The sequence below is a fragment of the Sardina pilchardus genome, chromosome 5 (assembly GCF_963854185.1).
Source record: "Sardina pilchardus chromosome 5, fSarPil1.1, whole genome shotgun sequence".
Lineage (NCBI taxonomy): Eukaryota > Metazoa > Chordata > Actinopteri > Clupeiformes > Clupeidae > Sardina > Sardina pilchardus.
Genome location: NC_084998.1, coordinates 11,886,318 through 11,913,921, shown reverse-complemented (window position 1 = coordinate 11,913,921; position 27,604 = coordinate 11,886,318). Strand labels below are relative to the sequence as shown.

Genomic DNA, 27,604 nt, shown 5'->3' with positions numbered 1-27,604 from the left:
TGTTTTTTTTTTAGAAGAATTTTTAATTAAGCTGCAGTGTATACACAAATATCCATAAAACACTGCCATCTTTTTTACGAGGCATCCTATATTCAGGAAATGACTCTCATCCCAAAACTGACAGCTCAATGTATTCTTCTCATGGTGGTTAAGTGAAGTATAGGCTCTTGAATATTTCAAAAGAGGTTTTAAATGCTTCTCTTAGCAGTTGATTGTCTCCCATATGGCATAAAATGCAGTCCTTAAAGGAGAACTCCGGCCAATTTTAACACTTAGCTCAGTTGATCATGTTCGCGAAATACTGTTGGTCGGAAAAAAAGTGAAAAAAATGTGATGCTGTCTGACGCGAGTTAGTTGGCTAGCGGCTAAAGCAGCCAAAGTGTCTGCAAGCTATGCTATGAGGGCATGTACTAAACTGTGCCTGTGTTCTCCTTTAAAAGTGACAAAGCTCTCCCATTAGCTGCATACAGTAGGAATTAAATAGGAATGAAACTCATTTTGTCCTTTATATCTCATTGTAAGTGATTGTTGTATTAAATGAAGCTCAAAATCTGCTGTCAAAGGTACTGTAGCGTCATTATTTTGTCACAGCAGACATGAAAATATTGAACCTTCAATTCAATTGAATTTCTGTATGAAACCTAGCAAGCTAGCTTACTTCATTTCCATGGCAGCATTATCAGCACACGTCAGATCTGTGTTATGGGGGCAGCCGTGGCCTACTGGTAACCGAAGGGGTACCGGTTCGATCCCCGACCAGTAGGAAAAATGTGGGCGGGGGAAGTGGTTGAGCACTGCTCTCCCATGCCCAGATCCACGGCTGAAGTGCCCTTGAGCAAGGCACCTAACCCCTCACTGCTTTCCGAGAGCCACTGTGGCAGGCAGCTCACTGCTCCGGGTTAGTGTGTGCGTCACCTCACTGTGTGCTGTGTGTTTTTTCACTAATTCACGGATTGGGATCAAATTGCAGAGACCAATTTCCCTCATGGGATCAAAAAAGTATATATATTACAGTAACTTATTCTTACCAATATAGTTAGAAAATAGTGAAAGGTACAACAACAAATAATAATACGTACATGTGTTTTTGTGACTGAATTTACACAGTCCGGTCTTTGTCATATTAGAAAATAATTAAAGCAGTAGCAGAGTGGTAATTGGGAGAATTGGGAGAATTCCTGGTTGGCTGGGAACGTTTTAAGGTCAGGCTGAATACTGTGGGCTCAAAAAGGGCATGATGTTGCTGTTTGTATCATTCTCCGCTGTGCCCACCAGTAGCCTGGACTGTAGTCCCTGTGGCCTTTCCCCTCAGCTCTGGTAATAACGTAGTAGCTTCTGTGATGAGCTGACATGCAGGTATGAGATGTATATGAGATGGGTACAGACAGACTAATGAAGATTTTGGATTAGCGCCCATGACATGTTTTAAATAGCCCTTGACTCCAGACCCCCCCCCCCCCTCCCCGAAACAGGAATCAGGCCAATTATTGTGATAATGGAGCTTGAAATTTCTCTCTAACATTTAGTGTGTTGTACTCTGCTCCTGAATGAAAAGTTCTTAAAATAAATTAATCTCCTATAATTTGTAAGTATGTGCTCTAAAGCCACACTGTGCAACAAAAAGACTCCCAAATGTAATCTGCACTGCTCAAGTATGTTTCTGCCGATAGAGCACGCTGTTTTCTGTTTTTATGTGTAGTGTTTCGGTCGGCTCAGAGGCCGCAACATAATATGGAGACAGACAGCTAAGTTAATCAAAAATGTAGTATTTTATTTCAGTCTAGAATCTAGGGGCCAGGCCTGAGGGCCAACTCAGGAGCTTCTTATCCATACCTTCAGGTGTAGAAAATTACACTGATTTTGCCCATGCAGCACCCAAAGACTGCACTGTCACTACAGACCTACCCCCCCCCCCCCCCCCCTCAAAAGGGTTCCTTTAAGATCCCTAGAAACACATAAGCCCCTCTTTTACAATCTCTTCCATTCTTTGGTCTGTCACACCTAGAAAACAAATGGAGAAAGAGGGGATGGGGAAAAGAAAAGCCCAACACCCAAGTGTGGGGGTGCTGTAGCCACAGGTCAAAAGGGTCACAAACACAAAGTTGTTTGAAGACTTTCAGTCAATAACTGTGGGTCAATAACGCAGACAGGTGACCAGCACCACACCTCTCCTACAATATCCGACAAGAGACCACAGTATATCAAAAGCACAAAGACCTGGATCTGTGAATTTAATTGTATTAACCACACAGCAGACAGCCACTGTAAAGTACATGCTCTCACTCAGATAGCTCAGTGAGGGCTCCATATGCGACCAAAATTGTGATAAGTACAGCGAGACATGGCTGATTTAAGTGATGCTGTGTATAGTGAAGGACATAGAAGAACCTACATGCTGAGCCACCAGACCTGATTAGAGCAGGGGCTATCTTTGGCATGGGCATGACACTCTAAATGGCTGACATTGACCAACATCCATTGCACATATCCCAAATATTGTGTCCAAATGATCATTTTAGCTTGTGTCTAGAGAAGATAGTGTAGGAAGGAACATCCAGAATTGAACAAATCTGTGATGGCTACACTGATACACTTCCATTCCTTGTATTCACGTAGATGGCCGTATGATTCACACAAAATCCATATCGCAGCTAATAATATGACAGTCTATACAAAAGAAATCTATCACTGAGCATAGTAGTTTGATTTTTTATTTTATTTTTACCAAGCTCATCTTTGGACTTTGGACTTTGAACTCATACTTGCACATGCTCTTTGGACAATGTAGGTTCATACATTTCTAGAATGTAGGTTTTTTTGTACATGGTGGTGTCATAGGTGTACTGTATGCCTTCCTAAAGTCTCTCTCTCTCTCTCTCTGTGTGTTTCTGTGAGCAGTAATGGCTTATCTCCCCCCCCCCCCCCCCACACACCCACACCCACACATACACTCCCACTCCCAACATTGTGTCTACTGCTCACAGAGTGAGAGAAGCAGAGGGAACAATGTTACTTCGCTGGGCACAAAACTGGGTCACGGAGGCAATGTGCTCCTGTAGCATTCAGATTACAGTAGCCAAGCTGGGAAAGGGGGACCTTTTCTGCGCAGGCAGTCTGTAGCCTGTTGTACACTGTATACTGTAAATACTGTATAAGGCGTGCTCTTACTCAGATAGCTCTACACGCGTGTGAGAAGCACAGTGAGACATGGCTGATAGTTTAAGTGATGCTGTGGCCACACAACAACAAATAATAAGATGCTAATATTAAGTTGATTTGTTGACTTACAGTACACCTCTCAAGTTTGTGACTTGGAAAGCCACACCCACAACATTGATCATAGCTAGTGTGGCTCACTATACCATACAAAGTTGCTGCCTTCATCTAGCTAGCAGCATCCATAAGTGATCTACAAAAGTGGGCTGACCACCACAACACCTAAGGTAACATCACAAAATAGTTACTACCTCGATACATGCACTCAGTGGGCATGTTCACAACCAGCTGCAATGTAAACATCTCTCCCTGGACCTGCACTGATCAGGCAATTCGAAGTAATGGTCTCTAACGAGCTCCAGACTCATACACATTACAGGGCTTACCATAAGACACACAAACAACTACTACTGGTCATTTGAACATGCAGGTAACACACATAATTAAAAACTTCAGGACAAAAGGCAGTGTGCACGTTAACACCAAAAGTAATTCCTGGACCTACCAAATTAACTAAACTAACCTCAGTAGATCTTCGAAGGCATACCGGACTCGAGGCTGACACTAAAGTACACCACAGTACACCACAGTAACCAAAGAACAGCCCACTGCATCAATTTGAAGCTTGCCCCCACCCCGGGGTATAGCAAACTGTTCCGTCCAGGAAGTTAGTTAGGAAACCTACAGTATGTTGTTTATCTTGTTCAGGTTATATCTTCTAATGGTGGTGTAAAATCCAGTTACATAAATACAATACAGAGAGGTTCGCCTCCTGCCAGGGGTTTTCTCATGTGTCCTCTCATGTGTCCACTGTTAGTGTCCACAGTAAGCCTCAAAAGCATTGTCTGCTGATTGCAAGGACAGATGTTTCTTTGTCCTAATTAGCCACAGGTAGTGGAAGCCCTGTAGTGGAAGCCCTGTCTGTAAATCAGTAGTGGCCCTACCGTCTGACCCTAACCTATCCTAACAGTAGATTTTTACCATAGCGTGTGTGTGTGTGTGTGTGTGTGTGTGTGTGTGTGTGTGTGTGTGTGTGTGTGTGTGTGTGTGTGTGTGTGTGTGTGTGTGTGTGTGTGTGTGTGTGTGTGTGTGTGTGTGTGTGTGTACACCTACTGTATTTGCACGTAGGTATGTGTACTGTATGTATGCATGTACAGTATGTTTGTGTGTGTGTGTGTGTGTGTGTGTGTGTGTGTCTGTCTGTGCGTGTGTGTGTGTGTGTGTGTGTGTGTGTGCGTGCTACAGCGTGCTTTTACGCCTGTGTGATTGTGTGCGTGCGGTCAGGTGAGTTTATTTATGTGTGTGTCTGTGCAAACATGTGTGAATCGCCATTATCATTGTGTGTGTGACTGTGTGTGTGTGTGTGTGTCCATCCATGGGTACGAAAAAAAGCCTCTATTCCGTGTCTGCCTAACGCAGGGGCTTGCCCAATGCCCAAGTGTCGTGTTCCAGTGTCCTAGGAATTGTTAACCAAAATCAGTGGAAAGAACAACAGAAAATGATTGTGCGACCGCAAGCAGCAGTCATAATGATAGGCTTTGTGAGTATCATTTACAGAGTCTCATTTTAAAATGTTATTACAATACATCAGTTTACTATCTTCAGTGGTTTTGATGGAGTCGCCTTTAACAAGGTGTTTAAAGTGTATTATGAATTACTAGTTTGAAGTCTTTAACTACCAGAGATAATAGAGGGATTAATCTTACAGCAATGTGAAATAAAAAAAAAACATTTCTGGATTTACTTCAGAATCATGTGCATAGCTCAATCCTAAAAAAAGTCTATAAGCAGCTTGGAATAGTGAAATAGTAAAACACACTGTGTAAACACTCACTGGGCCTTGCACACACACACAGTTCTGTGAATGTGAATACAATTCAATCACTTTGAATAGCAATTCAGATTCTTACAAATCCTTTGTTCTTTTTATGTCAGTGTGACCATGAAATAAATCTACATACATGTATGTTATTCATAGTGGTATTTAAAAAGGTCTTAAAAGTAAATTGTTGAAACCTGCCAAATCTCTGCCTCAGGTGCCCTCCCTGGCTAAGCAGGTTTAATTTTGGCACTGTGTCCTGTACCATCGGTTTGGATTGGTTAGAATTAGGACAGCAGATGCAATTATTCCAGACTAAAAAACATCCTATGATTTGGAAGATCAAATGAGGGGAACTAAGGACATGAATGTAAGAATCTGTAGAGGAATTTTGGAGAATATCATGTTGTGTGACCTCCTGTGACTGCAGTGAGTCTACATTTGCATTTAATAATTTAGCAGGTGCCTCATAGTTACTTTACATATAGTAGTGACCTGCTGTTAATGTACTGTATCCTCTATCTATCTAAAACCCGATTGATTTCAAATTTGACAGGTCTTGCTACGGGCATGACTAAGTGCAGTGTCAAAGTTTGACGTTGTTTGGATAAGTAACACAAAATATGTTGTTAAATGTATTTGTAAACAAAGCACATTTTGGCTTAGCAATAACATGTGTCATCAAACAGTGCAAGGTATGCAGTGGCTATACAAAATTATGTAAAATGATGTGCAATAAACTGACATTTTGAATAGCCCAGGCTACTTTGGACTTGAGCCTATACATGTACATTTTTTGAATAAACAAACGACGATTCTGACATGGGTTTTGTAGTTGTTACAGCCAGCTAAGCTGCAGAACCACCATTGAATGATACACGTGTAGCGTGAGAGACCTGCTTTTCCTGTAATGAAATATTAAGAGCTCGGCTGAGTTCAACACATGGAGTAGCTGTTGTTGAGCTTGAGTGTATGTGAATGTTTAGTCAGAGTGCAGACACAGTGTTACATTAATGTTGTCTGAAGTTATTAGTTTGCAAAGCATATTGCCTTTTTTGTATGCTCCATTCTGCTTTGTTTTATAATTATATATAAATATGTTTCACTAGAAGCAAACGTTTTAACTATAATTAAGAGAGACAGATAATTGGATATACTGTACACAGTAGAGAAAGGAGAAATTAGATTAGTCTGGGCATTTTCATACAGTAAGTAGCCTTTATCTCAGAAGAAATACAGAAGTACAAGTAAGTATAGTGTTGAGAGAAAATGGAATTGATCATTCAGTTTAATGTTCTAATATGTGGTTTAATGTCTGCATTACGCCCATATTCAGTGTGTGATTTAAAGCTTTGTCTTTCTCACTAGTGGGTCACTTTGACACACTAAAAGAGTGATTCTAATGACCCTGTATGTCTATGATATCTGCACTGTTCCTAAACATGAATAACATAATGCGTCAGGGGCGCGTTCACGTCAACAACCACGGGTTAAAGTAGACTGAGTGTCTCCTGAAGTTTTCCACTGTTGTTGTATGATTATCTATCCTTTGCTGTTGTGTATTTAAACCATGTATAATTCTCTATCAAATCAGAGACGCATATTCTGGAGTACCCTGTGCTTTGTGTGTGCCTCTCTCCTGTACAGCTGTAATTAAACCCTGTATCCTGATTGTACTTCTTCGTGACTGGATCTCATGTTTCACTTTGGTACACAATATTTTTACCAACAGTGTATACTATAGTATAGTACAAGTACAGGTATAGTGTAGTATAAGTATAGTGTATACTATAGTATAGTACAAGTACAGGTATAGTATAGTGTATAGGAAAATATTCATCATTACACTGCTGAATTTCATTTCTTTACTTCATTTCATTACTTCTACAGGTATATACTGTATTGTCTCAAATAAATGTTCAGGGCCCAAGACCTGTTTATCTGTGCATTTTACATTGTACCAGGGTGCGTTCAGTCAGTGCATAAGGGAAGCACTACCAGGGCTACAGGCGCTAGCGTTATAGAATCTGAATGAGAGCGCTTGTTCTCAGTGGTAGCAGCTCTCCGAGTGCATCGTCTGGCCATCGTAATTCTGCTGCTGTGTGTGCAGTCCTAGCGGCAAGGTCACGCTGGAAAACCAACCCCTTCTGGTCCATTGACATACTTGTGTGGTCACCATTGACATAGTTATGTGGTCACAACTGACATAGTTGTGTGGTAATAGATCCATTTCACCACGCTGACAGTTGTGTCTGCCTGGTGGTTGGCTAGCTAGGAGGATTGATGAGCAATAAATAGATCTGCTCTTTTGGGGTGACTATGGCCACAGGCAATTTTGCCATTTGAATCGACAGTGAGTCGAGGAAATGAATCCATTGAGTTGTGCCTCCTCAGTCCAGTCAACTGTTAATCATAGTTGTGGGAATGTTCAGCTGGATAAAGCGTTCCAGGGGATGAACCACTGCTAGCAAGAGTGGCTGAGCAATTTGTTTGATAAGAGATCATTCACAGTAAGAGATGAAGTGGAGTGTACCCATACCACTTCACTATGAGACAAGGTGAAGAAAGGACCAAACAGACATTAGTATTTGCCCACTAATGTACAAGTCCTCCAAGTATTAGTGTTTCAAAGTGATATGCTTAAAGAAAACCAAGGGAAATGTTTATTTATTTATCTTGGGGGTATTGTATCATGGTCACTGTGCATAATTAGGCTAAGTCTTTGTGCAGACACTCCCCATGGATAAGAAGTAATTAATTTTGGGCTGGGTGATATGGCTAAGAAACTCTGATCTCGATATGAGCAAAAATAGCAATATATAATATGATATGTGAAGGGACATGCTAAGCTGCTTGACATTTGCACAGTTGTTCAATGCTTATCATTGTCGCAGTATGGGCAATATTTCTAGTGTCAGAGTAGGCTGGTGTTACCTTCTCTGTAGGGGGTACTTCATCTGTACGTAGGAGGATAGCAGAAGACTTCCTAGAAGTCCTCTGTTGCCCTTTGCTCTTGCTTTCCTTATCGACCTTAGTACTGAATCTGGAGTTGTCTTCTTGAACATGGAGTTACAATATGGTACAATAAAATCTTACCTATAAAGAATGTAGATACTGTATATACAGCATTAACACATCATACTATAACACATAATTGTGTCCTATTTAAAAAAACAGATGGTTCTTCTTACAGCTCTGCACATGTGCACCTTTTGAGATATGGAAAAATGTGCACATACACAGTGTGATACAATATGCAAAAACATAATCACACAACTATCTTGTTGTCAGCATTGCAGAATGACGTATTCTCACAGTAGACTTCTTCAATGTTAGTAATCATCTCTGTTCAAGCCTAGGTGCGTGCATGGCATGTGCAGCATGGGGTCAGGAAAATGCTGCAGCTAATAGGTCGGCATGTTGAGCTGTCAAGGTATGCATTGGTATCCAAGGGCAGCAAACTGTACCTTAATAAATTAGTCTTAGCTAACGGCGATTGTCTGTCTGATCCTGAGCTGAGAATGGATAGACAATGTTAGCAAGTGGCCAGAGATTCAGTAACAGGCTCATTGTTTATACATGCAAAAAGTTACTGTAGGCTAAGCATTGATAACACTTTACCTGAAGTTATCTACATAAGAGTGGCATGACACTTTCATGAACACGAAACTGTCATGACACATGAACCCTAACCTACACTTGTCATGACAAAAACTGAATGATACTTAGTGACAGAAGTGTTACAGTATGTCATAAACGTTTATGACTTGACACGTTCATGACAGTGTCATGTCGATACCTTCAAGTAAAGTGTAAACACATTATTTTCGACGTTTTATTGACGTTTCAGTCAATTCACACACACACAATTCAATGGGATGGAAAGCCTTCTGACCCCAACATAAAGCTTTTCTGTGGCGTGGACTGTGAAGGGGGTCTATATATAAAGAATATTACATTATCAACTGGTACTGTATGCAGCAATTAATTGTTCTGACTACATACTTCTGAATGAAGTGAATTTCAGTGTTGTAGGAACGTGAAAGTTTTTCCCTTCAAGCCAAATCTTTGCTGTTGTTCCAGATAAGACCTCAGCTGATGGCAGTGGCAGCCAGCTGTTTAGTCACAGAGGGTATACCAACAGTCTCTCTCCCTCAGACATCCCCAAACTGTGGAGTCACATGCACTGTAATTACATTGGACTAGCCAAGTGTCAGGTTGTTGTTTGTGTATTTGTCTACATGTGATGTGAATAATGAGGGGGATTGTGTTCTGTGGATCCCTGTGTTTAAGCAGAGAGGTTGATGGTGAATGTTCTCATCTCCATATCTCTACAGTCTACAGTATCTCAGTTCTGTGGCCTCTTCTTCTTTTTGTATGCATGTGACATATGGACCATATTAATTAGGCTACTATTGTATTATTTCAACCTCACTCTAACCTAAGTAAAAAACAGAGAATCATTGAGATTCAAAATCAATACTTGATATTACAGAATTTATCTGGCTTATAATGTGAGGCCTACTAGGCTACTAATAGTATAATCAGGTCTGAAATATCCCCTTGCTCTAGCACACAATATTTAAGTGTTTGGTTGACATTTTAAGCTTACAGTTTCAGCTTAGAGTCTCACTCACTCACTACGAAGATAAAAATCAGGAGCTGTGAAATAAATTTGAGCACAGCTCTTGATGCTGTTACTGCTAGGCCGCGTTACATGTAATAGCGGAGAGCTACATCACAATCACCTGCCACTACATCAATGATGACTGGCAAATGAACTCAGCCGTCCTGCTCACAGAACGCCTGCCAGGCTGCATGGAGCTGTAGAGCAGTGGGGACTTGAAGACCGCGAGGCTACTGCATGCTTTCAATGACAACGGCCACAAATATTGTTGCTGCCAACAGTCCCATCAGGGTGCTCTGGTTTTCCGTTGCCTGCTTTGCACACACCCTCCTCTTAAATGACGGATTTGCAATGTATCTCGGCTATAGTGAGCGGCTCAGTAAACTCGTTAGCCACTTTAACCACAGCACTGCAGCAGCAACCCAAGCGCTGCAAAAGAAACTGGAGCAAATGGGCCTTGCAACTCACCGGCTTATCCAATCGTGTGGGTTACAACCTGGCGGAACTCCGTGTAGGCCTACAAGATGATTTGATCGACTGCTGGAGCAGAGGTGGGCTGTTGTTGCTGTGTTGTCGGACCGAACCGTGACAGCTTCAAGATGCCAGAATCCTGGAGTTGAAGGATGAGCAGGCTACACAGCCAGCTCTTTAATGTGCCACCGGTAATCTGCATAGAAAGACGTTCCATCTTGAACACACCCCATCACCTTTGGCCTCATCAATATCCACCTCATGTGCAGTGAAGGAGACTGGCCAGACTTCAAGACAAAAGTGCGTTCTTCGCCTCATCAAGCGCGAATGAATGCAAGATAGTTTTTTATCTAAGTTAACAAGATAATTACATGCTTGCCTGTCTGCGTTACCTATTTATTTATGGTAGATATAGCGGTTTCTGATTGATTCCCATTATAATTCAGTCTGATTCAGTCATTTGCCATGATCTCATCAATGCTTGACCCTAGTCACAAGCACCTGGACTTTCTTACACCAACACAGAGACTGGTTGAACTGTGGCAGGAGACCAGTAGGGCGACTATCCCACAGGCTGGGGAAGACGAGGCTGCACATGGACGACAGGAGCACTGGAGTCACGACCTCCCAGTCCTCTGCTATGGCGCCAGAGGTGGACATTTTGGGTTCAGAAAGTAAAAGTCCTGCCAAGTATTTGATCCAACCATTTAGTAAACCATCATCTAATGACCAGGTAGATCAGATAATTAGAGATATCACCTGTGTTAACTCACTGGTAGAAAATATGGCAGTACTATATCCGCCTCTGTATGGCAAAACTCCTTGGGGAGCACTACACTCAATGCGAGGCTGGTATCGAAGCAGAACTTCAGAACTTTCTGAGGGAGACTCCCCCACCCCTGGATTGCACCTTGACTGGAGAGTGAATGGTATAAGGTTCCCTTGTTTTGCCAAATTAGAGCGGCGATGCAGTACCTGTGCATCCCGGCAACGTTTATCTCCTTTTCGGCTGGACTGACGGTCACCAGGTTGCGCTTGACCCCAGATCATGTCAACATGCTTATCTTTCTCAACAAAAATCATTAGACTGGTGCTGAAGCTATCTCTCACGACTCCGTGCCTTGGATAGTTTTGAGTTAGGCCTACATTTTGACAAAACCGGTCAGATCTAAATATTATTATGTTTTTGGTTAAATAATCGTTTAACAGGATTGTTTTTATTAGGCCTAGCACTATTGTTATTTATTATTTTGGAACAAACGAGGGTTTCTGTTTAAGAACGCCGGCTCGCAGTTGCAGGTTCTGCTGCTTTAAAGCGCTGCAAGTTTAGCCTAACCGATCTGCCACAAGTTGTTGTTGTAATAAAGATCTCATTGAGGAAAAGCATGCTGTATTTTAGAAGTTTCATTGCAGCGCCACGTTACCACATAACTACAGTAGGTTTTGCCTTAACAGTGTGTGAAGCAGAACATCTGACTGATGCTCAGTTGACTCGAATGGGCAGACATGACACTGGACAAGGACTCCATATTCCTCTTTACAGCCCATAGTCTTTGTTGGCTGACGAGAAGCACAGAAGCATTATATATGTGCAGTGTGTGTGCGGGCATGCAAGAGATTGCTGCAGTACACCGTTGCCAAGGCGACGCCTGGCCATGTTGGCACTGCCTCCCCCAGGGCCTCGTCCCACCTGCAGCTCGGCAGGCTGTTGGAGAGACTGTTCGCACACGTGCTCTCGCGCTCTCCTGCGCTAGCTTACGTCAGTGTAGCTTAGGTGATCTCTCGTTTTACCGTAATTTCCCAACTATTAGCCACGGCTTATATATTGATTATGCTAAATTTCTTCAGCTATGAGGTTAATACAGGGGGCCATTTAATATGGTGTTATTATGTTTTTTTTTCTTTTAACTTGCATAAAACACTTTCCTGCGGCTTATACACACAATGCGGCTTATATGCGTGAAATTACTGTAGATCAGTGACAGAGCACCTTCATCCTTTTTATTCTAGCCCATCTCTAGGCCCCAGTCTAAACCATTTATTTTCAGAACAGTTTCAAGTAGGGGTGTAAAGGTGCATGAGCACGTACCACACCATTTACGTTGTGTTTACGTTTACAGATGTGCGCTGAATGTAGGCTACTGAATGCAGTCGTACAGGAGAAATCGGGCGAGTTTTCACATATAGATCTCTGCTTCTCGAGGCCACCGAGTACTGTCAGTACGAAACAAAAATGAAAACAATCAGTTTCATAGTCAAAGCAATACTTGGTAAAGTTTGATAAATTCCCTGGAAGAGCATCTTTGTGTTTACGGACACCCTCAGAGGAGCACACACCAAAATAACTTGTATCGATTTCATACCAAGCTGAAGACAGCCTCCTCCTTAGTGAGTAGGCCTAGAATCCTGTGCCTGTTTTTTTCCCCATTGTTTTTAAGATTGATATCAGCGCAATGTCAGCACTCTCTTGGCTTGTTTGGGTCTGATTCAGTCAAAGCCCATTAGCAATGGTAGGTGTGTGTGGCGAGGCCACTGCCGGGAAAGATTGACGGTCCGGCTGACAGACACAGCGTTGCTGTCAATCACAGAGGACACTCACTGTGATGACTGATGGTGTTGTGGATGTACTAATCCCACATTGTGGCTGACTTCCTGAATAGATTCCGGCCCAGACCTGGGCCAGATCAGCCCCTGCGGATCCATTTGTTGAGCTGCCGTCTGCAGAGCTACATGGGTAGCTTATTAGTGTATTGGTGAAAAGTTTGACAATTCTGTGCAGTCAAACTTCTAAAACCTTTTTCTGTTTTTTTTCCATGTCATAGGTCTACTGTCCCCTAGGAATATGAAGAAGAGGAAGAATTGGAAACTTAATTCTTTGAAGCAGTGGAAGTGGATTAAATGAACGTGTCTGGGGAGGAATTGTAGCAACTCATTGTTATGGCGAAGAAGGCCCGTACTAAGGGCGAAAAGCCCGAAGCACTAATCTCTGCCCTACAGGCAGCCAACGAAGACCTCAGGTCGAAACTGACGGACATTCAAATCGAACTGCATCAGGAAAAATGCAAGGTAGGCCTTTCATGCTTTGAATTACACATAAAATGTAGATATGTTTGTTGTATTTATTGTATTTACTTGTAACAGAGAGGTTTAAAGTGACAGTGATTGTGAATAGACCCAGAGCTTTAACCCAGACACCATTTCATTAAAACTCTTTAAGACCGCCTGGGAAGGTATCCCATCTGGCGTTGGTCATCACAAGAACACATAACAGAAACATCTGGACCTAAACTACTTATCTGGGCATCCGTGGCCTACTGGTGAGGGAATCCTACTTGTGACCGAAGGGTGGCCGGTTTGATCCCTGACCAGTAGGATAGGATCAGTGTGGGTGGGGGAAGTGATTGAACATCACTCTCCCACATCCACGTCCGCATCCACAGATGAGGTGCCCTTGAGCAAGGCACCTAACCCCCAACTGCTCCCCGGGCTCCGGATTAAAGGCTGCACACTGCTCCGGGTGTGTGGGTGTGAGCCTAGTGAGCTCACTGCTCTGATTGTATGTGTATGAATGTGTGCACACTACCTCAAGATGGGTAAAATATAGAGAAGTTCCTACATGTCACTATGCCTGCATGGAGAAATTGCCCCTCGGGGATAAATAAAGTTTTTTGAATTGAATTATATTGAACATGACCATACAGTATAACTTAACTTATAGTAAATACAATAGTATTTTATAAATAGTTCAAATTCCAATAGAGGTGGAAAACTCTTAACCCTTAACCCTAACTGTCCTGGCTGAAGAGTTCTAGTGCTAGTTAGAATCAGCTGGTGTAGTGAATGGAACAAGTGGTAGTATAGGACGTACTGTAATTTCTGAGAGAGGCTGGAGTTTGTCCACCTCAGCTTGTAGAGCCATAGTAACTCTCTAGTCTCCAGTCTTGTGTGACCGCCCTTTGCATTAAAGTGCTGTGTCCACCAATCGCATTTTTTACGCTGAGAGCGTTAAAAAAACGCTTTTCTCGGCACTTCGAGAAGTGTTTATTGTTGCTAAGTTACTAAAACTGGAGACGGTTTATAACGAGAAGTGACATTGACGAGCCCGGCGCTGTTCTAAAAGTCTAAAAGTGAACGCTGGGCTACATAGACTTTACAGTATATTGAAAATTGTTGCCGTCGGCGCAAAAAAACGCGTTTGGTGGACACAGCACCTAACTGTTGCACCTCGCCCGTGCCCCCTTTCTCCCCGCCACCACCACACAGGTGACTAAGCTGGAGCGCGAGAAGGTGCAGGAGGCCAAGCGCATCCGCGAGCAGGAGCAGCACCGGCACACGGTGGCGCTGACGGAGCAGCGGGCCAAGTGGCACGAGGAGAAGATGAAGGAGCAGCAGGCGCTGCGCGAGAGCCTGGTGCGGCAGCACGAGCAGGAGCTGCTGCGCCACGCCAAGATCAAGGACGGCGAGATCGGGCGGCTCAAGGCGGCCGTGAGCGCGCTGCGCGACGGCAGCGGCGAGAAGGTGCGCACCGCCCTCACGCTGGAGGCCAAGGAGGAGGCGCGGCGCTTCTTCGACCACGAGCGCGTGCGGCTGCTGCAGGAGATCGCCGAGCTCAAGTCCACCAAGAAGCAGACGGACGAGGCGCTCAGCACCATCATCCAGGCGGACAAGATGAAGGCGGGGGACCTGCGCTCGGAGCACCAGATGCACCAGGAGCAGATCACCAAGATCAAGTGGGACTGCGAGAAAGACATACGCAGGCTGGTACGACGGCCCTTCACGGTGCTTTGTAAAGCGATCCTTGGGTTTGAGAACCCAACTTAAAACTTCATAAATGTCACTTATTATTATTAGCAGCACATCTCATGACCTTTTTTGTTTAATGATCACTTCTCCTCCACATCCAAGACATAGCTCTCTTTTTCATCCTCTTTTTTTTATTGTTTTTGTTTGTTTGTTTGTTGCAGTATTTTCCTTTCCACTCAAAAGTGAGCTTGGGTTTGACAAAAGCGCAATATAACTTTATTATTAGTGCTGCTGTCCTTTGACCACACTGTAGCTAGGCACCTTTACAGCAGTGATCCTTTAAGTGCCCCAACCTCAAGTGTGGTTTATGGACTTCTATGATCATTGGATGTTAGGACACTTCAGACATGTCAGATGTTAGGGTCTACACTTATTTGATCCAGCTTCTATATTGCCCTCTGTCATGTGGCTGACATAAGCCGGCTTTGACGATAGCCAGTACACCAGTGCTTTGTCCGTTAGACTCCCTCCTGAGCTCACAAATCACAGTCAATTATCATTTAGTTGGTTGATGTGTTGAGAAGACTCATCGTCATATAGACACAATGTTGGGAAAACACTCATCTTCATATGAACACAGTATTACTTAAAGGTGTGTTAGAATTATGCTTTATCTCCGTCTGCCACATTTGTGGTAAACTTTACTACCATAGTCCATTATTTTGGATTGGCTCTATGTGTCTCTCATGATGGCTGACCAGATATTTGTAGTCAACTAAATGAGACTTTTATAAATCACATTGTAGAAGTGCAACAATACTATTTACTACACAGATTTGGTGAGGATGAGTGGATATGACTCATGACATGGCAAAGATTTCTCACCAGTTGGCATGTGTTGTTCGTAGCAGTTTTCAAACTCTTGAATAGCACTCTGATTGTGTTCTTTTTTTTTATAGTTATTTTTGGGACACTAGATATGGCTCCCCTTGGTAGCCTTTTTGTGTCTCATGCAGTGAACAGAATCCTCACCATTTGGCACATAATGTACAAACATAAATTATTATCGATCTTCCCCGAAGTAGTCAAACCCTGACGCCTTACATTATCAATGTTTTGAAAAACAGTACGGATATCACAAGGTCATTACGCAGAGCCGTACTTTGAAATTCTGTGGAAAATTACCCACTACAGAGAAAGGCAGACATTAAATCACACATTGGAATTTTGGACCTTATGCAGAACATTAAACCACATACTGAAATATTGGACACAGTGCTCTATTCCACTTTCTGTCAGTACAAAAAGATGCCGCTTGCTGTTGAAAAGCTTAATTTAATGAAAAGAGGAAAAGGGATTTGGTGTGAAAACACTTAATTATTTGTACTTAGCGGTAGTTACAGTACTTTTGGACAGAGCCACTCAGCCACATAATGTTTAGCCTTATAATAATGTTGGAGACATTCCCCCCCCCCCCCCCCAAGACACTTAACATTACAGTGAAGACAGAGAAACATCCATCCAGTCCTGCAGGATAGTAGCAAAACTTAAGTAACAAAGCCTTAAGCCTACAGTACCATTCAATTTCATTGCATGAGACATTTAGTTAAGTTACTTTAAGAAGCATCAACACATAGCTTCTTATACTATTTCACCACTTTGTCACTTTCAAACCCAGTACCTCAGCAATCAGCTTTTATATTTCAGCAGTGTTTTTAAATCGCAAGTGGAATGGACGATGAATGCATTTAAACTGTCCAAACATGGATGTTTCTTCGTGGTTTTAGGTGGATGAGATCAAATCAAAGGACCGCACCGTCTTTGCCCTGGAAAAGGAACTGGAGACAGCCACCGGCTTCCTGCAGAAGCTGCAGCTCCAGAAGGACGCACTGGACGAGCAGCTCTTCCTGGTGAAGGAGGCCGAGTGCAACCTGGGCAGCCCCAAGAGGGAAATCCCCGGGCGGGCCGGCGACGGAGCCGAGTACTGCGGGAGCCCCGTGAGTCTCTGTGCCGATACGCGCGCGCTACAGTCATTTCTTGCGTATTAGCTGCATTGTGTAGAAGCCGCAGGACAGTGTTTTATCCAAGTTAAAAGAAACAAAACCATATTAATACCATATGAACTGCCCCCCGTGTATTAACCTCACAGCTGAGAAGAATTTGACAGAATTTGGGAAATTATGGTAGACATTGTCTGGGAAGCAGCCTTTGCTTCACTCGTAGCTGTTTTGTGTCGTTTCAGGATGCGTAAAAAAAGCCACTAATGTATGTAATGCTTATTGAAAGTCTTGTTCCAGATTCTCACAAGTCAGGATGGCACTATGAGCTGAATGTGGTCTGAGGATCACACCTCTTGCCAATGTATCCGCACTCTTTCTGCCATAGTTTAGTCATTCTAAGCCCCAAATTTTTTTTCCTATTTTAAATAGTTTACTGTAGTACTGCACATGAAACCTGGCTTTGTCTATTTATCTATTTATCCAGTGTATCCGCCCCACTAATTTTCAAATGTGATTATGCAGTGTTGTAGGAAAATACAAGGAAATACAAATGCAATGAGGTGGGTTTTTTTTTGGTTTTTTTCAGTGCTTCAGACTAATTGGCTAATTTGACCACTAAATTCAATTATTAGCTTCCGTCTCTGTCTCTCTCTGTTTTCATTTGAAAGATAGATAAACATGGTCATACAGTATGTGATAAAGTCAAAGAAATCTTACCTTTTTGCTGGGAGATGGGGAGATGGGGGAGATGTGCTTGGGAATGGCTTCAGAGCTTGTGACTAGTGCAAAACAAGTCAGTAAAAGCAAGAGTGGCTTGTGGGATGTCTTTATGCTGCTTCAATAATCCAAAATGATTTCATGAGTTAAGTTCATTTGTGACGGATATCCGCACATGATTTCTATTTACCAGTTATCAGGAAAAAAAAAAAAAGGTTTTAAAACATTACACAACATTTTTGTTATCAGAATTCCGTCCTCGACAGATAACAGTGTTGTGCTACCATCTCAGAGGAAGGAAGGGACTTTTTTGCTGTGTCTGGGTCCCATGACATGAAAGTTTCAGCCAGACCTTTTGACCTACAGTACACATGTAAAAACGTGTATGTTATGGTATTATGTATGGTTTAATGCTAAATCCATTTCTACCTTATCAATTGGTCTGTATTTGATAAGCACAAGGAAACATGTGTATTTGTATTTGTGTGTGTATGCGTGCATGTGTGTGTGTGTGTTGCGTATTACTGTAAGAAGGGGGGGGGGTCTCTGAAATAGGGATGTGAAATAATCCTGGCCAAATTAAATAACTCCCTGCAATTTCCTGTCAAAATGTGTGTTTGTGTGTGTGTGTGTGTGTGTGTGTGTGTGTGTGTGTGTGTGTGTGTGTGTGTGTGTGTGTGTGTGTGTGTGTGTGTGTGTGTGTGTGTGCGCGTGTGTGCGTGTGTGCGTTTGTGTGTGTGTGTGTGTGTGTGTGTGTGTTTGCTTGTGTGGTGGTATACTGTATACGCATGTGCTTCATGTGTGCCTGCCTGGCTGTGTTTGTGTGTAGGACATGAGAAGGAATCAAAGGCGTGTGGCTGAGCTGAACTCGACAATCCGGAAACTGGAGGATCGCAACACACTGCTGGGCGAGGAGAGAAATGAGCTGGTAGGAACTTTGGTGGGAGGTGTTGTTCTGGCCAAGGCTGTCTTGGTGGACTTAAGTTAATTGTTATGTATGTACGGATTATTTTTGCTCTACTTTGCTTTACTTCCAAGTTGTCCAGAAAATGTAAAATAAAGCAAACTAATTTAGGTCTAGTTTAGAAGAGCTTCAGAATGTAGTCAAATTAGGTTTGTTAAGGGGTGTGTGTAGTGTCAAGTCATTGCTGATAGTTAATGGCACTAGATGCTGTATAAAACTAATTCAAATTGAATTACAAGTGCCTATGATGTTATATACGCATGGCCTTTATGTGGTTATTTTTCTTTTTCTCTTTCTCTCTTTATGTCCCTCTCTCTTTGTCATTAGTTGAAACGTTTGCGGGAGTCAGAGAAGCAGTGCAAACCCATGTTGGAGAAGAACAAGCTGTTGAATAAAAGGAACGATGAGCTGACTCAGTCTTTACAGCGCGTGGAGGAGAAACTGAAGGGCGTGACCAAGGAGAACATGGAGATGGTGAGGAGGGAGCGCTCCTTGTGCCCCCGAGGCTATTAAAAATTATATGCCTAGGCCCCAATCGTGGCGCGACTGGCTGGGGCACCTGCACCGCACGCCGGCGACCCGGGTTCAATTCCCGCCCCGTGGTCCTTTCCCGATTCCACCTCAAATCTCTCTCCCTCTCACTTCCTGTTATTCTCTTTACTGTCCTGTCCACTTAAAGGCATAAGACGCCCCCAAAAATAATCTTAAAAAAAAAAGATATGCGTATACTGTAGCAATACCTGCATTGTAAGATAAAACGCGTCTGCTTAATTAAGCAGTATGCAAATGTTCTTCTGTAAGGACATTTGTACAGATCTGTGGGATTACATTAGCTGTTGATTCAATTTCGATTTCAATTTTATTTGTGACAATCTGCAATTACAGTTTTTCTCAAATGCTAAAACACATTTCACAAAACGTTTCCTCCATGTTCCCCAATGTCTAAACACAATACCCTTTTCTAAAGCTACATAAGCACAACCCCACCTTCTCACTTCAAAACTCAAACTTTCACACCAAAAGGGTAGCTCGAAGCTTTCAAAAATGTAAACACTATACACATCATTACACACTACAGCAGAACAATTGAAAACACAATGCTCAATTTGTGAGAAGGTTCTTTGTTTCATAACTGCCAATGCATATTTTTTTTAAAACTTTAGAGTAACGGATCTTCTAGATCTCTGCAGAGGATTAGGCATTTGAAGAGTTCTTTTCCAAAACGCTATATCCACCATTTTACTAATGAATTTTCATAAATATATTTTTTACATTTTGTTTTTCAAGTAATATCAGTGAAACTGTATTGGGTTATGTTTAGTTACAGTAACTTATCTTTACTCAATAAAAACAAAACAACTTTTTATTGATATTACCTGAAACACACAATTACTGTAAATACAGTAACATGATTTGTTACAGTACAGTAATGTTTTCAAAAATGGATTGATAGCGTTTTGGAAAAGAGCTCTTCAAATGCCTAATCCTCTGCAGAGATCTACATAATTTTCAGTACTCTTCATATGGAACTCACAACTTGTGAGTTTCATATGAAGAGTACAGAAAATTCTGCAAGTACACTACTGTAACGCAACTCAATGCAAAAAACAGAATCTATTGCACACAACAGTAGGCCTACTCTTGAAAACATGATCAGGGTGTGAAGTTCTTTTATTTTCTTCATTCACACCACACACACAACCACCACAGTCACTGTGTGCATTAGCAACAGGTGTCTTCAATTTTGAGTCGTTGTGTGTAATAAATGATGCCAGGTGTGTTCATTGTGTTCACTTATTGCTGACTGTGGCAAGCATTTTGCATGACATGAGCTTTCATTTGAGAATATGTTTTGCAAGATGTGTTTTAGCAAGGAAAAATGTGCTTAGATTTATGAGAACGGAGGATTGTGTTTTGTGAATTGTGTCTTCATGTGAAATGTGTTTATGGTATTGAAAAATTGTGGCTAGATTTAGTAAATGTGTTTAGACAACTGGTCATTTGGTTTAGCGGATTGGCTTTTGTGTTTTAGCATTTGAGAAAAACTGTAATACATAAATGTGAACATTTGATGCATCGCGCCAATTTACCAGGTAGCCTTAGGCTAGTTGTATATAGATGTATACACTACTGTATATAAAATGTTGTGTTTCCTCTATCTTAGAAAGAGAAAATTAGTTCTCATCCTCCACTGAAGAAGCTGAAGTCCTTAAATGACCTTGACCAGGCTCACGATGACCAGGAGATTGAGTTCCTTAAGCTTCAGGTTCTAGAACAACAGACTATGATAGACGAACTGACAAGAGTAAGTGAAAGCGTTTTGATGCGATTTGATCACAAGTCATATGATTTGTATTACTGCCGCAGTCAGTGTATGTCAGAATTGTTTGTTATTTTATCTCTTTTTCACCTATTTTTTGGTCAGTATCATAGGGCCCTACTGTATATGATGGATGAAATGCAAAGTCACTCCTTGAATGGGATGTCTTGTGCATGAACTAAGCTATAGTGTGATAGCACTGAGCATACCCACTGAAGTTTGTCCATAGGGCCTTGCTCATGGATCAGCTTTAGATTTTGTACTTTGCCCACCATATTAATTAAGGTACATAGACTTCGACATAGACAAATTTACGTAAAGCAAGGTTTGTGTCCCTACATGTGACATTTATGGATCATTGTAACAATATAGTTCTTCAAAAGCCAATGTCCTTTGATGTAAAGTTTCAAAACGTTCATGTATAAAGAGCTCTGCAACGGACACGTTTCAGTCTGTCAGCTGATCAGTGATGTTCTTAAAGCGGAGATTCCAGTCTTCTAGTGAAAAGCGAGAGAATAGCGCTACTTCTGGTTCAAAGTGATCTACTAATGAGGAATATAGAACCACATATTGGAATATTGGACATAATGCTGTTAGGCACTCTCTCTCCCTCTCATTGGGAAAACTGCTAAGATTATTACCTCCCCTTTTGGAGACATTTCTGGGCTAATTTTTGGGCAATAAAATTCAGTAGCTAGTATGAATGGCCCATCTTTATAAAACATTGCCAGCTCATTCATAATGGAATGTAACAGCTTTTTTTTTTTTTTTAAGAAAAACCCCTCAGTTTGTCATTACAGCAAGCTACAGCAAGTCTGTTCTTGTCTTCAAATACTTTCTTAAACTGTAAAAGGTTCAAATGGTCCTCTTTCATGGCTTGAAGCAGTATTATACACCACACCACGGTACTGTATATTCAGCATTCTGTAGGCTTGCACATTTGGTACAATAGCATGCAGTTTCCGTGTCCGTAACAAATGTTATTTGCCAGATATTTTACACATTTTCACATGGTACAGTACATGCAGTATCTTGGTGTCTGTAGTGTTTTGTCCATGTCTGACTGATTCACCCTGTGCCACAGGACAGAGAGAAATTGCTGAGGAAAAAGAGACATAAACGAAGTTCCAGACCCATCAAGGTAAGTGGCATTGCAGTAGAATGCAGTGAAATGTCTCCAGTGTGAAATCTTTTTGTAAGGCTGTCGTAGCTGTTAGGATGACCATTCCTCACTGAGTGATTCTGCGTTACAGAGGCACATTGTTGTGGACACCTTCTTTGGGTACGATGAGGAGTCAATGGATTCAGAGACCTCGTCAGTAGCTTCCTTGAGAATGGATAGGACTCCTGCTACACCAGACGAGGATTTGGACGAGGTTAGGATATGTTCAAATGCCTTGTGGATCTCTCTCTCTCTCTTCTGTTGTATACAAATGTAACCTGCCTCTTTAAGCCTAAATCGTGATCTCACCCTCTGTGTGTGTGTGCAGGGTCTGGCTGCCGAGGAGGCAGAGTTGCGCTTCCGTCAGCTGACGCGGGAGTACCAGGCTCTTCAGCGTGCATACGCTCTCCTGCAGGAGCAGAAGGGGGGCATGCTGGACGCAGAGATGGAGGCCAAGGTACACACACACACACACACACACACACACACACACACACACACACACACACACACACACACACACAGGGCCTGTCCCATCACCTGCACCTTTTTTTTAATGCTGTTTTAGAATAGGAAATCATCGCACTTCCAGTACCGTTCCAGTCTGTCACATTTGAATAGTAAGACCTGTCTTGTCTGCTTCTACTGAATCATAACCATGGACACTGGCACTTTAGATGAGTTTAGATTAGATTCAACTTTACTGTCATTGTGCAGAGTACAAGAACAAAGACAACGGAAACATCAGGACTGCTACTTCAAGTTGTGGAACTAAATCATAGAGTTCAAACACTTTTCTGTCTCCTCCTCTGGTGTCTGTGTTATATAATATAGTATAATATTGGTAACCTTTCTCTCTGTCTGTCTCTTACTCTCTCTGTCTGTCTCAGGCCCAGGAGCAGCTTCAGGCAGATGTGCAGCGCTACCAGGCCAAGATCGAGGACCTTCAGAAGGAGCTCACACTCAAAGGACAGGTAAGGGCCAGACTGTGTTATTGTCTTCTGGCCCTGTGATTTAGAAAGAAAGGGTTGGGTGACGGGAAAGTGATCTGTCACTTAATAGCCGCCAGTTATACCGCAAACAGCAGGTCAAGCTCTCCAGAATCAAGGTTTCTTTTTTATTTGTACCTTTTTGTTACTGATTCCAGTTCCGTGACAACAGCAGGCCTAGTCCCCCACCACTTACTGTACGTGTTATCATCATAAATCAGTGACTCTCCCTGCATTTTGACTGCTAGGTTATCCATTATAACCTTAAAGTTAGGATTCTAGCATTTTCAATCTGAGCTTTATTTATGACAAAAATCATTGTAAATCCGTTGGGTGTTTAGCATAACCCATTTCTGAGAACATGAATGTGATTCATGCTTGTAAGATGTGTGATTAGAAAGCTTTCCTGGAAGTAGTGTTTAAGATCCTCCCTGGCATGAGCAGCTGAGAGGGGAATGATGTTGGGCTCTTTGTGTCTCGTCTAAGTCTCTAAAGGCCAAGCGTGAACAATTTGATTTCTAGGAAAAGTCTTTAATAGCTACAACATCAAACCGTATTGTGCAGGGGGGAAAATGACAATTAGTCAAGGGTGTTTTATAAGAGAATATGTGTGAATAGCAACACTATTCAGGCTGTTATCATTTAAATATGTAACCCTTCATATTTGACTGCAGGAGAATGCATTTTCCTCTGAATCCAGCATACATGGTTATGATAACATATTTCTCTAGCTCCAGAATCAGTGTCAGTGGACATTGTAACACACCAAGTCAAAAGGTTGTAACATATCAAGTAAAATTGGATAACCTAATTTTTGTCCTTGATTGAACAAAGTGTCCCAACGGGACACTGCTTAAGTAGCTATACTTACGGATGGCTCCTACAAAAATATGCATTGTAATCTCTTGCTGCTCATATCATCAAGTCAGCAGATGCGAAAACAGTGTATTTTTTCTTTTTCTCTTCTTTTTATATTTACATAATTTCTTTTGGTCGATATTTATGTATTTATGCAATCAATTCTTTTTTTTTTTGCTCACTTGTTGATTTTTTATTCTTTGTTTCTGATTGTCCTTGTTGATTTGTTGTTGTTGTCGATTTGTTCAGTTTTGGGGTTATCTAGACTAGAGCTGAAGATCTTTGCCCGGACCCGACGGGTTCGGTCGGGTTCGGTCTTAATTTTTGTCACTTCAGTTTACCCGGGCTCGGGCCAGGCTCGGGTTTCCGCTCCGGCTTGCGCGGTAAATTAGTAGTCTGGTGATGCGTTTCAAGTGCGAGAAAGATTTGAAAATGGAGGCTTTTTTTATTTCTTTAAAGCTTCCTTAGTGGCATATAGCCTAGTTATAAATAAATTATGTTAAAAGACATGATACATGTACATGACTCATTCTTGACTAAAGGCAAAAGATATGTGCGTGCACTGCGCAGATTTCAATAATGTCGGGCTGTAAACGGGTTCGGGCTTTTAAAAAGCTGTCAATCAAAATGTCGGTTCAGGATCGGGCTGCTGAACACTGTCGGGCTCGGCCTTGTCGGGTCTAACTTTTAAGGCCCGATTACAGCTCTAATCAAGACATCAGGGTCAATGTCTATTTGGAGAGAACTGACACTAGGAAGGGTTGCCATATTTTATAGAATTTGTGTTCTGCGAAAGGAAGGTTTAATTTTCTCCAATCTCATAAAATGAAGGACATCCTTTATCCATTGAGAATGAGAAGGGGGGCAAGAGTTTTTCCATCGCATCAGAATGGCACGCCTTGCTAGCAGAGAGAGAAAGGCAACAAGCTCAGCAAAATAGTGTGGCAGTGAGAGACCAATGGGTAGGACATCAAACAAGGCAAGTAATGGTGAGGGTTGGATCTTGGCAGATGTGGTGGCTGAGAGGGAGTCAAAAACGCAAGCCCAGAAAGGAGCAAGGGTGGGGCAAGAGCAGAATATACAGTATGACTGAGATTGGCTGGGCCTTGGTGACATTTGTCACATTTTGGATCATTGTCAGGGTAGATACTAGCCAGCTTACTCTTAGACCTGTGAACTCTATGAATGCAATCAATTCTGAGGTGTTTTTCTGAAAAAAAAGAAAACAGTTTCATTTCACGATAGACATGTGAATCATAACTCAGTATTTCAGTACTGTACTTTAAGAAGTATTGTAGCTGTAGCTGTGTGCTTTTTGAAAAGAAGAGACACATTAAAATGCACAAGGGCCATGGGGTCTATGAAGGGAGACCAGAACTGAATCCCATGAGAAAAGTAGGCAAGTAGTAACATAAGCAAACTCTTCACAAGAGTTTCACAATTTGTTTCAACAATTAGTAGAGTAAGACTACCTACTGTACCTATTTCATGTTTTCCACAGCTTAGCTAATTGTAACAGTCTCTGCTAAGATATAAAATAGCAAGAAATGATTGTTTTTTGAGAAAACTGAGAGCTGTACCTCGTATTAGTGAATGAATATTGTTTATACTAAGATAATGTAGCCAGCGTTGTGTTCAACATGCGGCTCAGCCCTATTGGGCGCCACCGATGTCTTTCAAATGCGTCTGTGCATAGCTCACCATCGTCTTGCTTTCCCCCCTGTTCTGTGATTGGTCTCCTATCTCAGGCAAAAATTAGGGCGGTAGTTTCCAGACTGCCTTAGCAGCGTGAATGAAATTGCGCGCAAGGCAGCATTGGAACACCCAGGCTAGCTCAGCCCTGGACTCGAACTGCAAACAGCAGCAGCTTGGATCAGGAGTCGAGCATGCGAGCTGCTAGCTCTGACACTAACGCTGGGAGGATGGTTTACACAAAATGCATACTACACAACTGTGTACTAGCTAACGTTACACTAACTTTCAGAAAATGTGGGTGCTGTCGAAGAACTGATATTATTGGTGATACAGGAGAAAGTAGAACATGATGAAATATACAGTACTGTATATTGATTTTCCTTGAAGAAAACCTTTTGACTCCGTTATCCATGATCTGCTGTTTTCCATTCACAGGACTCAAAATGGGTTGAAGAGAAACAGCTCTTTCTGCGACGGAACCAAGAACTCTTGGAAAAGGTTTGTCTGATTCACGTGCATCTATTTTAACCTCCCCTAGTTGGCTTAATTCAATGTAATGTAATAGCTTTACTCTGCCAAACAACCTTTACTTTCCTAAAATGGGGGGAAATAAAAAAAATAAAAAAAATCCAAGTCAAGTTGATCTCTTGCTTTCAGTCTGACAGGTGATAAGTACTGCTTTAGTAATTCAGTTGCTACGACTCCTGTTTTCCCCCTAGGTGGAAAAGCAAGACAGTGAGACTGGACGACTTCTTCAGGAACTGCAAGACTCCAAGGACCAGAATGAGCTCCTGGAGTTCCGTAACCTGGAGCTAGAGGTGCTTTTTTCTGCCAGCTAAACATGAGACATCATACATTTTTTTTTACTGAATGAATCTGACAGGTGGTCTCCTTTGTAATCGGATAAATATTTGAAGGTGATGAAAATTAGTATTTATTTATATCTTAAAGGAGCGAGAGAGGAGGTCTCCTCCGTTTAACCTCCGGATCCACCCATTCTCTGAAGGAGTCAGTGCTCTCCAGATCTACTGTATGAAAGAGGGGGTGAAGGTAAGGCAACCTGTCAACTCTATTGATTTATACGAGAGTTATGCACAGTAGGCTACCCAGCCCATGGCCATGGCCTCATGCAAGATAACTCCTTTATTGACACTTGTTTCACATGTCTTGTTACAGTACACTTGGGCAGATGTGGCATGTAGCTGTGCTGTAGCAATATCATTCTGAATTCATCAAGTCAAACAGATGATGTATGGCCTTGTCTTGGTTGATTTCAATGTTGTTTTTAAACATACAATTCTATGCGTTATGCCATCTATCTAGAATTATGTATTAGTACTGTGACATGAAAAGGCATGGCACAAGACAAGTTTATTTACATAGTCCATTTTATACAATTCAATGTGCTTCACATAAGCAAAGCAAAGAATGCTAATAAATAAATAAATAAATAGAAACATAAAAATGAAAACATAAATAAATAATAAAAACAAAAAAGGGCAAGAGCTGAAGAAAAGGTCAACAAGTAAAGTACATGAAATTGAATTAAATTAATTAAAAGACAAAAAATAGTGCATCTCATGAACAGAAAGTGCCTTTGATATGCTAGCAGAAAGCATCTGTGAACAGTTTGGTCTTCAGTCTAAATTTGAGACTGGCAACAGTTGAAACATTTTTGGAGTCATCCCGAAGTTCGTTCCAAAGCTGAACCACATACAGTAGCAACTAAAAGGTGTTTCACCTTGATTCCACCAAGAATCACCATGTGTGATTCTTACTGTAGGTTTTACCCACAAATATTTCTCTTGTGACCTGAGAGGTCTGTAATGCCTGAACTACTGAAGTATGTCTAATAGCTAGTTAGTTAGGTATTCTCCCATTTAATGATTTAACAGTAGTGCGTCAATTCTGTGACTTTACTGGAAGAACGTTTTAAAGAAATGTACTGTGTGCTGAATTCAGATTTAAAGATGAACACCTATCCCTGAAAAAGGTGTTCCCGGAAAGCATTGCTGTTAATCCG

The 27,604-nt window shown here is 41.9% G+C and overlaps 1 protein-coding gene across 1 annotated transcript in view; it reads left to right on the top strand.

Moving 5' to 3' along the window:
- jakmip2 (janus kinase and microtubule interacting protein 2) overlaps positions 1 to 27,604 on the top strand; it is a 41,555-nt gene that overhangs the window by 5,073 nt on the left and 8,878 nt on the right. Inside the window, exons 2-14 of the mRNA XM_062535590.1 lie at positions 12,956 to 13,199; positions 14,397 to 14,894; positions 16,664 to 16,873; positions 18,423 to 18,521; positions 18,885 to 19,031; positions 20,722 to 20,862; positions 21,962 to 22,018; positions 22,131 to 22,253; positions 22,368 to 22,496; positions 22,930 to 23,013; positions 26,017 to 26,079; positions 26,301 to 26,399; positions 26,533 to 26,631. Coding sequence (XP_062391574.1) covers positions 13,071 to 13,199; positions 14,397 to 14,894; positions 16,664 to 16,873; positions 18,423 to 18,521; positions 18,885 to 19,031; positions 20,722 to 20,862; positions 21,962 to 22,018; positions 22,131 to 22,253; positions 22,368 to 22,496; positions 22,930 to 23,013; positions 26,017 to 26,079; positions 26,301 to 26,399; positions 26,533 to 26,631 — 1,878 coding nt within the window. The 5' untranslated portion in view covers positions 12,956 to 13,070. The remainder of the gene's footprint in view (positions 1 to 12,955; positions 13,200 to 14,396; positions 14,895 to 16,663; positions 16,874 to 18,422; positions 18,522 to 18,884; positions 19,032 to 20,721; positions 20,863 to 21,961; positions 22,019 to 22,130; positions 22,254 to 22,367; positions 22,497 to 22,929; positions 23,014 to 26,016; positions 26,080 to 26,300; positions 26,400 to 26,532; positions 26,632 to 27,604) is intronic.